The sequence below is a fragment of the Poecilia reticulata genome, chromosome 16, assembly GCF_904066995.2.
Source record: "Poecilia reticulata chromosome 16, P_reticulata-male-v2, whole genome shotgun sequence".
Lineage (NCBI taxonomy): Eukaryota > Metazoa > Chordata > Actinopteri > Cyprinodontiformes > Poeciliidae > Poecilia > Poecilia reticulata.
In genome coordinates this window covers 23,810,592-23,826,088 of record NC_088845.1, presented here as the reverse complement: position 1 = coordinate 23,826,088, position 15,497 = coordinate 23,810,592, and the positions used below count along the sequence as shown (strand labels likewise).

At 37.4% G+C, this 15,497-nt stretch overlaps 1 protein-coding gene across 8 annotated transcripts in view; it reads right to left on the bottom strand.

Moving 5' to 3' along the window:
* Positions 1 to 15,497, bottom strand: part of cobl (cordon-bleu WH2 repeat protein) — a 53,947-nt gene that overhangs the window by 25,504 nt on the left and 12,946 nt on the right. For 6 of the 8 annotated variants that reach the window (XM_008432151.3, XM_008432147.3, XM_008432144.3 and 3 more), the window contains 7 exons: positions 15,203 to 15,397; positions 12,653 to 12,863; positions 10,418 to 10,646; positions 9,787 to 9,831; positions 9,079 to 9,167; positions 8,599 to 8,670; positions 3,523 to 3,705 (listed from right to left, as the gene is read on the bottom strand). In XM_008432151.3, coding sequence (XP_008430373.1) covers positions 3,523 to 3,705; positions 8,599 to 8,670; positions 9,079 to 9,167; positions 9,787 to 9,831; positions 10,418 to 10,646; positions 12,653 to 12,863; positions 15,203 to 15,397 — 1,024 coding nt within the window. The remainder of the gene's footprint in view (positions 1 to 3,522; positions 3,706 to 8,598; positions 8,671 to 9,078; positions 9,168 to 9,786; positions 9,832 to 10,417; positions 10,647 to 12,652; positions 12,864 to 15,202; positions 15,398 to 15,497) is intronic. The other 2 variants (XM_008432149.3, XM_008432150.3) reach the window with 2 other exon arrangements.

Sequence of the window (15,497 nt, the reverse complement as noted above, 5' to 3'; positions counted from 1 at the left end):
TGTTATTCAAGTTAAAGTAGTAGTTTGGGCAACTTTATCTACTGTAGCTTGATGCATTAAGTACAAATAATGTAATGTATGCCTTAATATTTCAGCTACTAAAGTAAAGAAACAGAAAGTGCATAAAATACGGTCTGTGCAGAGTGCTCTGTGTAACAAAACCTCCATATGTTCAAGACTGATCATTTGTAATAGTTTGTAAATACCCACTTGCCTTGAAATCTCCACTAAAATCAGGAATAAAAAGGTTCTAACCCTCATAATTCTGTCATTAAGGCTGTTTTTTTTTTCTTCTTCTTCTTCTTCTTTGACCTGCCTTCATTATCTCCATTGTATTGGCTTTATAAAGCTTTGTTATAGCAATCTCATTATTCCCATTGCCTGTTTTGTGATGTCAGTATCCATTACTACATCTTGCACATCAAATTAGTTGACCATATAAGCTTCCTTTGATCAGAGGGACCTTCGTAATGAGGACAGTCATAATAAATAGCTGTCCTCAGATGACCTGCTATTATGTTCCCAATATGCCCGTCTCTCCCAGAACACTCACGGATATGTTTATAACTGTATTTTTGCTGGTATAAAGGCAAAGATAGAGGTTCTTGGATACAATGCAGGGTGATAAAAAAAAAGACAAAAATACATTAAAAAAAAGCCTCCACAATTGCAAAAGTTTGACACGCTTAATGAGTGCACTCAAAATCGTGCCAGTTTTATAAGTTCAAGTTCTCCTCCACAGAATATCAAATTTCTTCAACCGCCTGCAGCAAATACATTGCTACGTTTCAAGCAAATGAAAAAGCGCAACTGTTCACTGTGAAGCGATTGGATTCGACACGTTCAGTTGTTTGACAGTATTAAGTCATGCAGGGCTCTTTAATGCCAATGCCCTTTAGAAGAGTTCTTGATCAGACCTGGCTGCTCTGGCAACCTTAACTGGCACGAGTTCAAATCCTTTTTAACAGCACGGATAAAAAATTTACAGGTCAGGCACAGCTGTGATCTTTGAGCATCTCATATTTCAGTACTGTCCCAAGATATATTCCTGCTGATTTAGAGTTTACAAGCTCACATCATCTCAGCATCTAATGTCAATGTACTATTCTGATGCAGCGATTTGCATACACTTCAAAAAAACACAGTGTACAGGTGGCGAATTGTTGATAAGACCAGCTAAGCCATCAACAGCTTGTCCTTGTTACACTTTAACACCAGAAATCCTCAGACAAGAAACATGAGATGCCACCAGCGCTACAGTGACAGCACTCTTGCAACAAGAGGACCCGTATAAATACATATGACACAGTTCACAGACATAGTAACGGTGGACAACAGCAAGATGGAGACATCTATTATTAGACCAGTCATCGGGTTGTCAGCTAGCCTTTCCAGCTCCTGCTCTGTTTAGCAGCGTCCCTGAGGTGTTGTTGTAATTTCGATCTGGTGTCAGCCATAACCCTCAGTCTGACAGGTGCAAGGATAAATATCAAATCTCTGTCTGAGCAAGTCAAATTTATAATTCCTAAAAGTAGCAAAAACAATTACACCAAGTGTCTTTGGAGTTGCAGTGCAAGGGAAAAAATGGGGATTTGAATATTAAACATTTATTATTTAGTAACAAATACACTAAAAAGTGTATTATCAGTGTTAAGTTTCATTCACATAGCACCAACAAGTTTTGGCCCTGCTGGTAAATACAAGCAAAAAGCAATAAAAATATGTATTAAAATAGCATGATCCCATACTGGAACAAAATTATAAAATCCTATAGTTGTTTTGAGTACATAGGTAAACTATTGCATTGGCAATAACAGTTAGTGTGAGTAAAAAAAAACAATTTAAGACCAATTTACCATTCCTGTAGTGCCTTGCAAAAGTATTCACACCCCTTACACTTTCCATATTTGATGACATTGGGGCACAAAATGGCCAAAACCTACATACATAAAATCTGTTTGTGCTACTTTGTGCTGATCAATCATACACTCTATAGTCTTGAGGTATGAGACAATGGGTTAAATATTCAACAACTATAAATACATTTACAAGACATTATATTTCCAGTTGCCACTTAAAATAGTACAAAGAACAAATGCTCCTGTTACATCCACATCATCTCAACAAAGTGAGAAAGAAAAACAAATTCCCAAAGGTGACGTGATGCCACAACCAAAACTGCCAGTTAATTGGACAACTGAGATTCTAACCCTCATAATTCTGTCATTAAGGCTGATGTTTTTTTCTTCTTCTTTGACCTGCCTTCATTACTTCCACTACAATGGCCTTATAAAGCTCTGTAAAAAAAATCTCATTATTCCCAATGCCTGCGTTGTGATGTCGGTATCCATTACTACAGTTTAACGCACCTGGATCAAATGATGGCTCGTTAGAATGCCTCAGAGGAACATTGACAAGCTGAAAAGGTTGTTACTACCACCAGGGAGAGAATTAAAACGTGCAGGATGCCGGCCCTCGAGGACCGACTTTGGGCACCCCTGCATTACTACATCTTGCACGTCAAATTTGTTGATCACATAACCACACACTGCAGTTGAGTTTGGTGTGAAACTAAAGAAGGATATGTGAAAAATAACTTTATGTTCGCTTTTTAGAATGGGAGAGGATACGTCATGCTGTGAGCTTGTTTCTCTAAAAATAGTTCCTGGTAAATTTGTAAAAAAAAAAAAAATGCTCTTGTCTTGCTCTTGTGTTTTTTTTTTTTTATCTCTCTGGCTTGAACCTACATTACATCACAGTCAGCTGTTTGGAGTCGGTGATACTTTCTCAGAAACAACTTCTGCTTCTTTGTACTCTTGTTTGTTTGTGTGCTTTAATTAAGCCAGAGAGAATAGCACAATTGTCCATGTTAACATGGGAATAATATTTCTCCTCAGTAACACTTATGAATACAGACTCCTCCAAATTCACAGAACCCTGTAATCAAATGAAGTGAGGATGTATATTAGTTGCTAAACAAAATTTTCCACCACAACGCCACTTTGTAGAGGACACAGTGGAGATGATTAATTCTAATCACGTCACCCACATGGAAAAAAGAGGGATAAAGCTGTTTTTTGCTTACATCAAGGTTGACGCTTTAAAACAGTTAATTTTTTTTTCCTTTTTGTTTTAATGCCTGACAATGTTTTGTATAATATATTTGAACACAAAGGATTTCCACAAATGCTTCCTGTCAAAATATATATTTTTTTTCACTCAAACTTTCAGAAGGACTGGTCAGGATTTGAACATGGATGCATGGATGAAGATCTGTGCAGATCTACAGTACATTGTAAAAGGACGGACGTTTGGAAGAGTTGTTTTGCATATGTACAAAGAACAATCACCCCTCTGATGTTCTGTACAATATCAGAGCACTAATGTTTTTAATGACAAATGTTAAGAAAAAAAAAATCAGTGTGCATCTACACCAACAGGTGTTCAACAAGTGCCATGCTTCGTCTCGCTAATGATTCCAAGTCTGAGCACTGCACAGTGTCTGCGTTTTTATCTCTTCACCTGATTGCTCTTAAAGCTTGTGTTTCCTTGGCTGGGTACTGGGACAGCAGGTGGTGCTGGGGCCCTTCTCTTCTTGGACTCAGCTTTGGCATGCATCGTGGGAATATCAGTGAAGGACTGAGACTGCTCCAGGGAGCCTGGATGTTCCTCTTTATAGGAGACCCCTGACACAGTGGACAGACCCTGAGGGTTAGAAGAAGAATGACAGGAGAGAAGAAATCAAATCTCAAATAATAAGAAAAAATACGTATGCGCATATGTGATACACAAATCTAGGCTCTATTTAATACCTTTATTGTAAAATGCTGAGAATCGAAATAGATCTTGCAATATTTTAAGATGAAATCTTCCTTCAAAGGATTGTTTTCATCTTTTTAATAATGATTTAGTCATTTCAATGTTTACCTTTAGTCTACCAAGTTTAATTCAAAGCTGCTACACAAAGAATTAATAATTTTCACATTACTGGCACTTCAAGCCCTGTGGGAGCATAAAGCTGTCTAAATCTGTCTAAATAAGGATCGCAAACACAAACGGATACTCAGAAGCATAAAGAGACCGACAATATAAGTAATTCTTTGGTCATAACTAATACTGCAGCATTTATGTGATCAAGCTGAAAGTGCAAGCTTACTTTCAAAGGGTGACTGCTCTTGACTGAATGTACTTCAACAGGAAAAAAAAAGGAAAAGGACTTGAATGTGTGATCAAAGACAGCCTTGAGTGCTCCTGAAAATCTGAGCCTCCCTGTGGCTCAGCTTGGTACAGAGACTTGGCACAACAGGGGCACCACACCAGGGTGTGCAGCCCCATGATCGAAGTAAAATGTTTAAAACCAAATTAAGCAATGGGTTCAGACAATGCCTGAATGTGAGATAAAAGAGCAAGAAGGAACATCGTGTTCCAATCACTTGAAGTAACAATACCCATGGTCAAAACATGCCATGATCAAGAGGAGCAAAAAAAAAAAAAGAGAAAAATGTAAAAACTTTAATAATAGCTTTAAAGGCAGTGAAGAAAAGGTATTTCTTTAATAAAGTCCCAGAACCAGAAGTAAAGAGAAGCGAGCTCAGACAACAACCACAGTACACTAGAGAGGTTTTTGTATTTTGCTGTAAAGAAACATTTTTCTACACTGTAATGCACAAAACATCCCACAGTCCTGACCTTAACTGACACACAAAAAATGAAATAAATCAGTAAAATACTTGCAAAATGGTACAACTCTTCTTTGACTGAAACAGTTGTTCTCTCTGTGGTCTGACAGATTTGTTCACAGGATGACAGGATAAGAGACAGGCAGAAGGAACTGTGGCAGGCAGCAAACTGAGTGATGAAAACACAAAAGGGACGCTTGAGGGGAAGCTGATACGATTTGAAATCCCCCAAAAAAGAACACATTTCAAGTCAAAAAAAAAAAAAAAACCATTTCAAAGGAAGAAATTCGAATGAACTCTATCTGACTTTTTCACCTGCTCGCTCCTTCTCCTTCGACCTAGTTAAAAACATGAAAACCGCGAGTGGGTAAACTAGATCAGAGGCACTTGGGAAGGGAACACAAGTCGGCATCGCATTCATAATAACGATGAGAGCAACACAAAAGGAACCAAGAGGAGCATCATTTACATACTGCATCTTGTAGTGATGCCCATTACTGAGAGCTATAAATAGAAAACAACACATTAGCAAATAACTTAAGGTACTTAAAAACAAAGGTGGCTTACGACGACAATTAAAAGCGCCAACGCCTGCTGCGATTTGAACTTTGAGGACTTGTTTTTGTGCTACCATTTAAAAGTCACCGAATGGAAAGTATGCAGTATTTCTCTGCCCTCTGGTTGAATCTTTCAAGTCGGTTTCATCTAAGATCACAAGTGCAAGTGTGTGATTGGAAGGGGAAGAGGGGGAAAAAAAAAAGCTATAAAGGCTGGGTATTTTATAGACCTCAGAAAATGAATAACTGACAGAATGCATGAGGGAGAAATACAGAAACCTTTTTAAAGACTTCAGCAGGGTTTGGCAGAGTGCAGAGGGAGAAGACATGCTCTCACAAATATTATAATGCAGTAGAGTTCATGCAGAGTTTATGGGCAAAGGGGATTTAGATCTTGAGTACTTTCAGAGAATAATTATAAAACGGCAACCTACTCTAAAACATGAATAAGTATCACCCAATATCAAGATGTAGCATATTTATTTAAGTATTTATTCCCCCTTAACTTGTTCCAAATCTATAACTTTAATCAGACATCCCTAAATAAATTAAAGACTAAAAACTGAAACAAAAAATCTGCTGCAGATTTTTTTTTTGCCAAGTAGTTCTGCAAATCCTCAAAGGTTTGTTAGAGTAGATTAGGCAAGAACCCCACTAGACAGAAAGAGTACAGACAAACTAAACCAACAAAGAGACGGTCTGTCCACTTAGACTGACAGGCCGAGCAACAACGCGTTAATCAGAGAATCAGCCACGAGACCCGCAGCAGAAAACTTCAGCTCAAGAATCTGCCAACAAGACAACCGTTAGTCTTACAGTCCACAAATTTAGCCTTTCTTGATGAGTGGCAAGAAGAAAGTCTTTGCTGAGAAGGGAGATATAAGAAAAAGGGAGGATATAAGAAAAAGTCAAGTGTGCACTTTGACACAGACCACGTAAGAGACATCAGCAAATGTGGAAGGAGGTGTCCTGGTTAGATGAGAGCAAAAGTGAACATTTTACGCACAGGGGAAGACTAATGCCGTCTACGGGCAGTGGCAGCATTATGCTGTGGGGTACTTTTCTTCAGCAGGGATAGGAAAGCTGATCAGAGTTGGTGTGAAAATGAAAGGAGCGATGGCTCGCGTTCCAGAAGGACATAATGCCAGAGGTACAGTTAAGCCTATCATTTAGTTTGAAATATATTTTTCATTCAAACTGGACTCTTTTTTCTTATCGTGGTTGGAAACGACACAGGCATATCCTAAAAGAAACTGGGTTTTTTTTTTTCACCATGTGGAAAGTCTTGTATAACATTTATACTGGGCCAACTGGAACTTGAAGACACTTGGATACGGCCTTGTAGCCCTTTTTTGAGTTGTGCCTACAACTCAGCACCTTTGGCTGATTTGTGAGCCATTACAATATGGACGACGGTCCATATTGTAATGCATGGACAGTTGAGTTGTCCACTCATTAAAACATCATGGTTAGTTAGTGTGATGTAGAATCTTTAATTTTTCCACTGACACACACTTGAAGGACACTCTGTTACATCAAATGCAAGCGAAACAAAAACATTTTTCTTTTTCTGTGCTGAAATCTGTGGCTCACTTTAGCATTATATTCTGTCACACAACTGAATTAAATTCATACTTTGTTTTAGTGTTTTTAATTAGCTTCCATTTGAAACAGAATTACCCAAATATAAAGGACATGTGAAATGTCAGAGTTTCTAGGACCACACACTCTTACCCTGAAATACACAGTAGTTTAGCCCTTAATGAACAATTACAGATAAGAGGCTGGGCTTTTATCTGTGCTAATGTAGCCAAGGTAGTGTAATTTGATGCCTTCAAGCTGATAACAGCGCGTATGCATGCGTGGATCTTTGTGTGTGTTTTGGTTCACAAATGCATGTGTGTGGTCTGATAACAGTCAGTGAATGAAGAACAATCATATCAGAGACAAAAGCCAAGCTGCATTGAGACCCACTGATGGCGATAAGGCCAAGAATAAATATATCTATAAATCAAACTTAGCTGCCACTGCCTTAGATACATTTTGGTATTTGGATTATATCATAAAGATGACACAATGCCCATTACATTGCGTTTTGCACGCATAAATCCTATCCATGCATTCCTTTTTTTTTTTTAAACACTTCCTGACTCAGTTCAAAAGTTTTCATTCTTAACATTTTCAAATAATTATGAGGCACACAATGAGAAATATGCTATAAAGCATCATCAGCAAGCAGACCAACAATGAAGGCAATGCACAGTGTTAGTGATATGACAGAAAACAGGAGGGTGGAGTCCAACCAGCAGCTTTTTAACTCAGTGAAACTGAACAGCAGCGAGCCGGCCAGTGTTTCTCTACCTAATGCAATTGACTCCCTTCTTAATGAAGTTATGGGTGTAACAAGCAGACCTCGGCAGCTGAGAATCTGCCTTACAGTGGCATGGTTACGAGAAGTTTTACGTTGATGTTTAAACCTGAAATAATTAGTTGCAAACGCATCTATCAAGGATTCTAATTTTACTAAACATTTTTAGATGTTCAATCAAACCAAGAAGCTGCTGATCTTAACCTTCTGACTATGTTTAGGAATAAGGTCCATTGCTCTCCACTTACTACTCTATTAATAATAACTGGTAAACCTGTCTATTGTAATTGTCCAACTTATAATTAAGTGTTTGCATGTAAAACAGGTTATTTTTCTACATCCACATGACAGAGGCCTGCTTACAAATGTAAAGACAGCTACTGCCCTCTGGAGGACAAAAGAAAACAGTGTCCCTTTACTGCAGTTATAGTGACCGACATTTTAATGACCCAGCTAGAAAAACATGTACTGCAACTCTGCATTTGGACTTTCATCAAAAGGATGCGCATAAGCCACACCATTGTTCAAGCATTCAGTGCTTCCAGTTGCATGTTAATTTATGCCTTTAAAAGACAGATAATGTCCAAGTTTTAATACTGGAAATATATGCATTTAATCAGAAAAAATAAATAAAAATAAAAAATCTACCCTTTTCTTGCAAATTTTCAACATCAGGAAATTTTTCCGTGACCACGTTATGCTTTCCAAAGAAAGCATCATATTAGTATGATCCTAATACTAGGTCAGACAAAAGATTAGACCCATCAACATATTAATGATTTTTACCTCACACAATACTGCTGAGCAAGAATAAAAGTCTTCACTGATTGGAAACAAAGCAACATTAAATTTTAACTAACTATATGCTAAGGACAAAATGAGTCCAACAACTTGCCGACTCAATACATGCTGCAATCAACTGTTGTGCTATTCACTCATAAAAATGGATAGTACTAGTTCAGATGAGATTAATAAATATATTTTAAATACTTACATTGAATTTTGAGTCTGAGTTTTGAACTGCAATGTCATCAAAGTCATCCATGTCCAAAGACTTATTGTCAGTCTGCAAATGGAAAGGAATACACACATGCAGCATTCAAAGACACACATGCATTTAGTGTTTTTCAAAGCATTTTCTCTGGTTGTTTACATTAGACAGCAATCTGATCCTCAACCTCATCATTGTTGTTAAGAATGCAATCTTAAAAATGCATCTTTCTGATGAAAGATGAATTTTTGAGACGGTCTCAAGCAGAAATCAGACACATTTGTGTTCAGATATTTTCAACAATATAGAAATAGCCATTTTGTATCTGTCCAAAAGTATGACCGTAACTCAAGGAATGTGCCTTACAACTTTGTTCAGAGGCTTTAGATTTATACACAATACAGGTTTACTTTTGACTAGGAAAATAAATTTAATTAGATGTTAGGTTAGTTGACTCCCTACATGTGACATTTAAAATCTTACCTTTGATTTCCTTTTGCTGAATGGGAAAATATTTAGCAACCCTTTCTTTTGGGGTCTTCCCAGACTGGTAGTACTGGAATAAAAAGAATCTACAAAAAACAGAAAAAAGTAGAGGAAGTGGAGTTAGATATGGCATCATTAATGAGTCATATTAAGAGTTAGGGGCCAGTGTTATTCTGAAACTGTAGCAATGCATAAATCACAGTTATAAAGAAGTCAGAGTGTTTTTAATAACTAAACATTCAATTTAAATTGTTATTTACATTACTTTACACAAAAACATCCAAAAAGTGGTTTTAATTAATGAAAAAACGAATTCAATTGCAATATCTTACTTTATTACCCAGCAGAGGGCACCAAAACCCAACTGTTTTCAACCAGTTTTAATTAACCTTCACATGTTAAACTGATGTTTCCAAATAAAAATGCTATTTTCATGCTATCCTACTGAGCAGTGATGTGATTGGTCTCTAAATTAGCAAAGTTAATTAAGTTCATTACAATTATTCAGAAATAAAAGGTGTCACGTATTACAATAAGAACTTCACACCATTTATTTTTTTACATAGTTCTTACTATAAGCATCCTACGAAGCTTAATAAAAGCACTAAAGACTTTGTTAATGAGGAAGCAGCAGTAGATTGGATTAAACAGCCATTGGGGGTTAGTATAGACAACATTAGCACCAGCAACATGGAGGACGTATACCTGAGTTGTTCAGAACAGGGGCAGAAGCCATTTTAGGCTGTAAAACTGGAAAAAAAAATTTTACAAACAGACTGATAAATTGTTTGTGCTCTGTGGAGACTTTCAAACATCTAAAAATGCAACACAGACTAAACTAATGTGGAGAATACTCACGCAAATAATAAACAATTTTACAGTACCCAGATGAAAATATGCATGCTCTTGTGTTTGAAATACACCAAAGTGTGATGTGATAATGTACATATCTAGGATACTAAGACTAGTGAATAAGTTTGAAATTAAGCAAACGCTCCTCCTGCCAGGAGACTGCATGCATACCAGTAGTTAACACAGCTGGATGCTAAAAATTACATAACTGCATTTGACCATAAATATGACTAAATATGACATAATGTTTTGCTTGCATCATTCTGCGCCACACCAAGAATTTCTGTGATAAAAACAGAATCTCTCTGGCTTTGGTTTCTCAGCACGACATGAATCATAAAATCTGACCTTGAATCCAAACGCAACTGAACAGATAAGACAAAATATCCATATAAAGCAAAATCTATTTGACATTTGTCACTGAAATCGCCGTCGTAAACACAGCACCACATTAGAATTAGCGTTAATTCGGGTTAAGGTTTACCTAGACTCTGATCGTGCACGTAGAGTTCTTTGATGCCCAGCTCTGTCAGAGATTTGTCCAACGGTAACTCGTGGCGACTGACGCAGTCTTTCAGGAGCAGGACATGTGCCGGGTCAAAATCACACTTGTCACAGATGGCCGGTATCAAAGCCTGGAGCGGAACCAGCGGGTTGACCCGTAGGACGGCCTTCTGGTTGCCGTGGAAGTTCACCATCAAACGCACAGTTTTCTGACACAAAGGAGATAATGATGGACACAATTAGTCAGTAAATCCAGGTCTACTGGTCAGACAAAAGCCTCATTAAGTAAAAATGTGCCAGTCAGTGAAAAAATTCCAATTGTTTAGTTGGACAATGGGAAAGTAGAAAAATAGCTGGTTGCACTTCTAATAAAAGAAAAAAGTTGCCGATGCTTGATGGAAAGATTGAAACAACAGAAAACATTAAGTATGTGATGCTTTTAAATGACTAGCGTGTCATATGCACCAAGTCTGTTTACCAGTTCACATCTGTTCTGCACCTGCAAGTCTTCCTCCATCATCTGCAGATCACAGAGAGTTTGAGACTCACAAATTCCCTTCATTACTGACGACATGACGACTCTGGGACAATATCTGATGAAAAAGTTGATTGAGTCCATGCCTTATTGGATCAGAAGGATTTGGCAGCATAATGGGAAATAAGTGTTTGCAGCTAATGATTATTTTAGTAAGCAGTTATTCCATCAAATATTCTGACGATTAACTGGATTTAAAAAATTGACACATTCTGCATATTTTTCATTTAATCACTGCAGCTTATTTTATTAAATATTAGAAATGCATAAAAAAAGCAAAAATAAAAACAAAGAATTCAACTTGATTTTTAAAATAATAGAATAAACAATTTATTGTTTAAACATAACATTCCTCTAGTGCGCTTTTGATCATGTGGAGCAAAGAATGCATATAAAGCTAAATAAATAATGTTTCCAACATCAACCTGTGCATTTTTTTCCCCAATTAACCTAACTGGAAGCAAAAGGTGTTTACTTGTAGGTTTTTCTTTTACAGAATTTGAAGCAGGAGAAACTAAAACAATGTCACTTGAGGAGTTCTAGATATTATGTCTTTACAGACAAAGAAGTTTGTTTTTTTAATTTTAAATGCAAAATGTATACATTTACTGTTTTGGCTCCAAGTGTGTCATTCTTTCTTCAAATGACCTTCTTTTAAAGTTTGCATACTCTACTACTAAAATAGGTGATGGTCATTTCAATAATGGACCTAGCATGATTAATCCGATTAATTGTTTCAGCACTAGAAATAACTCCCAATTGAGAAACTACCCATAATGTTATGGCCAATTTGGTATGCCCTATTAAAATACCCTATTATTGATCAGCTGAGTACAAAATGATCCCACCGCAGTCTGACTTTAACTGCTGAAAAGCCCAATGGGTGAAGGGATAAAACAGTAAATGACTGACAGCAGTTGTTGGAGGAGTGTTGGCTTCTGGCCTGAGGCCAGGTCAGGTCAAAGGCAGACAGAGCTGCCACTGAGCCCTGAGAACAGCAGAGAAATAATGCATGGTAACTAAAGGTAAGGGACTCATCAAATATTGAAACACCCGAGGAAAGCTAAGGAGAGGCAGAGAATAAGGCACAAAAAGAAACAGCTGAAGAGGGGAAAAAAATAAGTAAAAAGCTTGAATGTTACAACCTGTAGAGTTTCCACTCAGAAAAGGCACACAAAAAATAAAGAGTGTTTAAAATTGACTCTAGTATGTACAGGTCAGCTTACAAGCAACCAGCTTCCTACCTTAGCATGAGCCCTTACAGGTTTCACTGGCCTTGCCTTCTGCCAGTGGTCATTGGCACAAAGTAGATAGGGTGGAAGAAAGATTACATGGGGCCTCATGGCAGCAACATAAAGCACATCATATGAAATATTGTTACGTAATGCAATCTATTTTTTCTAGGATGTTAAATGTATTAACTGATGGTTATTCATATATGACTGAAAAAAAAAGATGTTCTTTAATTGTAATCCTCTTTTGTTAAAATATCTGCCTCATTTTTAGGAAAATACCTTTGGCCACAACATAACACATAAGAATCGTGGCGCATTTGAACTGATTTCAGGCGGTAACATGCAGTATTTTTTAAATGACCTCAAATAGACTTCAAAACACAATGTGCACACAACAAAAAAGTGGGACCTGCTGCAACGAAATCGGGATTCCCCGTAAACTCACCTCTGGCACTTTAGGAGCTGGTCTACGCGACACTTTGTCCTCCACGACTTTCTCCTTGATGAGCACGCAGGCCACATTGAAGGAGCCAAGCAGGGCGTTGGGCTTGAATCCCAAAGAGTGACCCTCGGGGGAAAGCAGCTCCAAGGTGTGCATTGACGGGTTAAGATGGTGGTGACCACACAGATCGACCAGCAAATCCATCAAGGGTTTACTGGGAGACGGGAAAAGAAAGAGGAGTGAAAGTGTGTCCGGATAATATGCCTGTGCCCGTCTGTGTAAGGACAGAATATTGGGTTACAAAGCCTACCTAGCTTCAGCTTCACAAAAAAAGGAAAGCAAAACAAATTCTTACCTAAAGAACTGCAAATAAGCAGGACAATAAAGTTCTTTTTGCCAGAATTAACTGACGTTTTTCCTTTGCTTTTTGAAAAACTCAAACATGTGATGTGTTCATATCTAACTGGGGAGTCCATAGATGAGCACTTGCACAGTGTTGTTCTAAAATATCCAAGTCAAATTTAAAACTAAACAGCAATAAGTTATCAATAAGCAAAACAAGTAGTAAATAGATATATATTTTTTCCTTTTAAATACTGACCAAATATTGCAAGGTTTATCCAAGAGAAGACAACAGCAAAAAAAAAACACTAGTGTAACAGGACTGGCTCTGCCCTCTACTTATTCATTTGCTTTGCAATCCAGTTGGAGAGGGCAAGTGATGAATTAGGTCTATATCACTACTGGTCAATCGTCAGACAAAGAAATAAATGCTCTCCTTTCGTGGGAAAATCCAGATCAAATGACATAACGGAGACAGATGGCATAACAAAGACCGCTGAAGAGAAAATCTCTGACTTTGGAATCCGTGTACTCCATATGTGGGCCTGAAAAGGCAACACAGTGGCATATGATTTTTATAATATTAAAACACTGTGGTGCAATTCATCAAAGTTAAGTAATCGGCTATTAGCTGTCCTAACGATTTTGGGTTTCTGAGTAGCATGCTACCTGTTATCTACCCGGTGCATAACATGCAACAGAAAATAAAGATACAAGTTACACAACTAAATTATGTAACCAATTTGATATGAGTGCTATACAGGGGCATTAAAAAGATTTTTGACATAACAGATCAGTGTCAGCTCACCTCCGCAAATAAAGACACAAACACTGATTCTTTTAACCCTTTTCCAATATGCTGTCAGATTTCTCTACATAACTTTGTCTGAGTATTCTTATACAAGAGTTAGAGATTTCTGTAAGTCAATGCAAATCATGATATAAAATGATGACCACAGCACATTCATTTGTATTCAATAAAATAACTAATTTCTAAAACATCGTGAAATTGCTTTGATCCAAAACCTTTTAGAAAAACAGGGTTACTGCATATAACATAATGTCACGCATCTGAGTAAATTAGGATATTACTAAAAAGTGAATAAATCAGTGACGCACATATATGTTAAATGTACAGCTTTGTCTGTTGTTTTTTTTTTAAATTGTAATTTTACGAATGACCAATAAAAAAAATATACAAAAATGTTGTGTTGTGGCCTAAACAGTTATGAAGAGGACCACTGACTTGACAGATATTGACTTGTCCATAGGTCATCATCAAAGAACCTCGTTGTTCACAAAGTCCTGTATCTAGGCATGTTATTGGAAAGTTGAGTGGAAGGAAAATGGCTGGTAGACAAAGTAGTAAAAGCATGGAAAAACTGCAAAAAATGGGCAAATAATTTACACTTGTAAATTATTCTGTTGCTAGAACTATATTAGAAATGTACAACCTGTCACACAATTGTTTTGCTATCAGCTGTTGAATACAGTGAGATTTGATCTTCCACAACCCCCACCGTTAAAAATAGACACTGCTTCAAGAGGTTAAAAGTCAAAGGGAAACTCTTCATATTTGGATTCTCTCGAGACCCTCCATAAGGAGACTTTACTCTCCTTATGGAGGGTGTCAATGACTTAAAACTGGACAACAGTCAAGACAGTATAGTGTAGGCAGTAACATAGGATTTCCGAATTAACTTTTTAACTGGTTAAGCTATAATAACCAGAGAAAAAAAAATTGTACACTGGTGGGAAATACAATGGAGACATCTGCTGTCCTTAAGATTCTTCTTTGTAATAAAGAGAGGCTTGTTTTTTTGGGGGGGTTTTCTATCAAAGACATCCCCAATTTTCTGCCTCAGCAGAGGGAACCTCATTATGGAGTGCATTAGCAGGTCAGCTGACCGCACACCAGGACAAAAGCCTGTGCACTGTGTAGAGAACGGCATGTGAACATTCACCAGGCTCCATAAAATAGGGCAACATCCATTTATCATATTCCAGTTTGGGAGTTTAACTCAACTCTAAGACTAAGATTTCTAGATTTATCAGTTTAAGTAAAATGGCAGTAGGTTGTAGAACTTGTATCAGCATTCACAACCAAAATATCTCACAGACAAAAGCACTGGAAGGACAAAGTGAGTGAACAAATACCACTGGAATTTGAGAGATTAAACATGTGCTTCAGTGCACTTTCATTGGACTAACCTTCCATCCTCTGTTACAGAAACCTGGTAGCCATGTGGTAGAGTTAGCTGGAAAACGATGGTGGGTCTTAGGATGTTTTCCTTGACATCCATGGCTGATGTCCCTCCTCCATCAGGTGCAGAGTACCTGAACAAATGTCGAGGAGCAGGTTGGGGGGCCTGCGGTGGAGCTGGGGCAGGAACTTTCATTCTCCTCCTGGATAACAAGTCCAAAGATAAAAATATAAAAAATACAGGAAATATTAGATGTTTCCAGGTGTTTTCTATTACCTTTTTAGAAGTACTAATTTTATCTT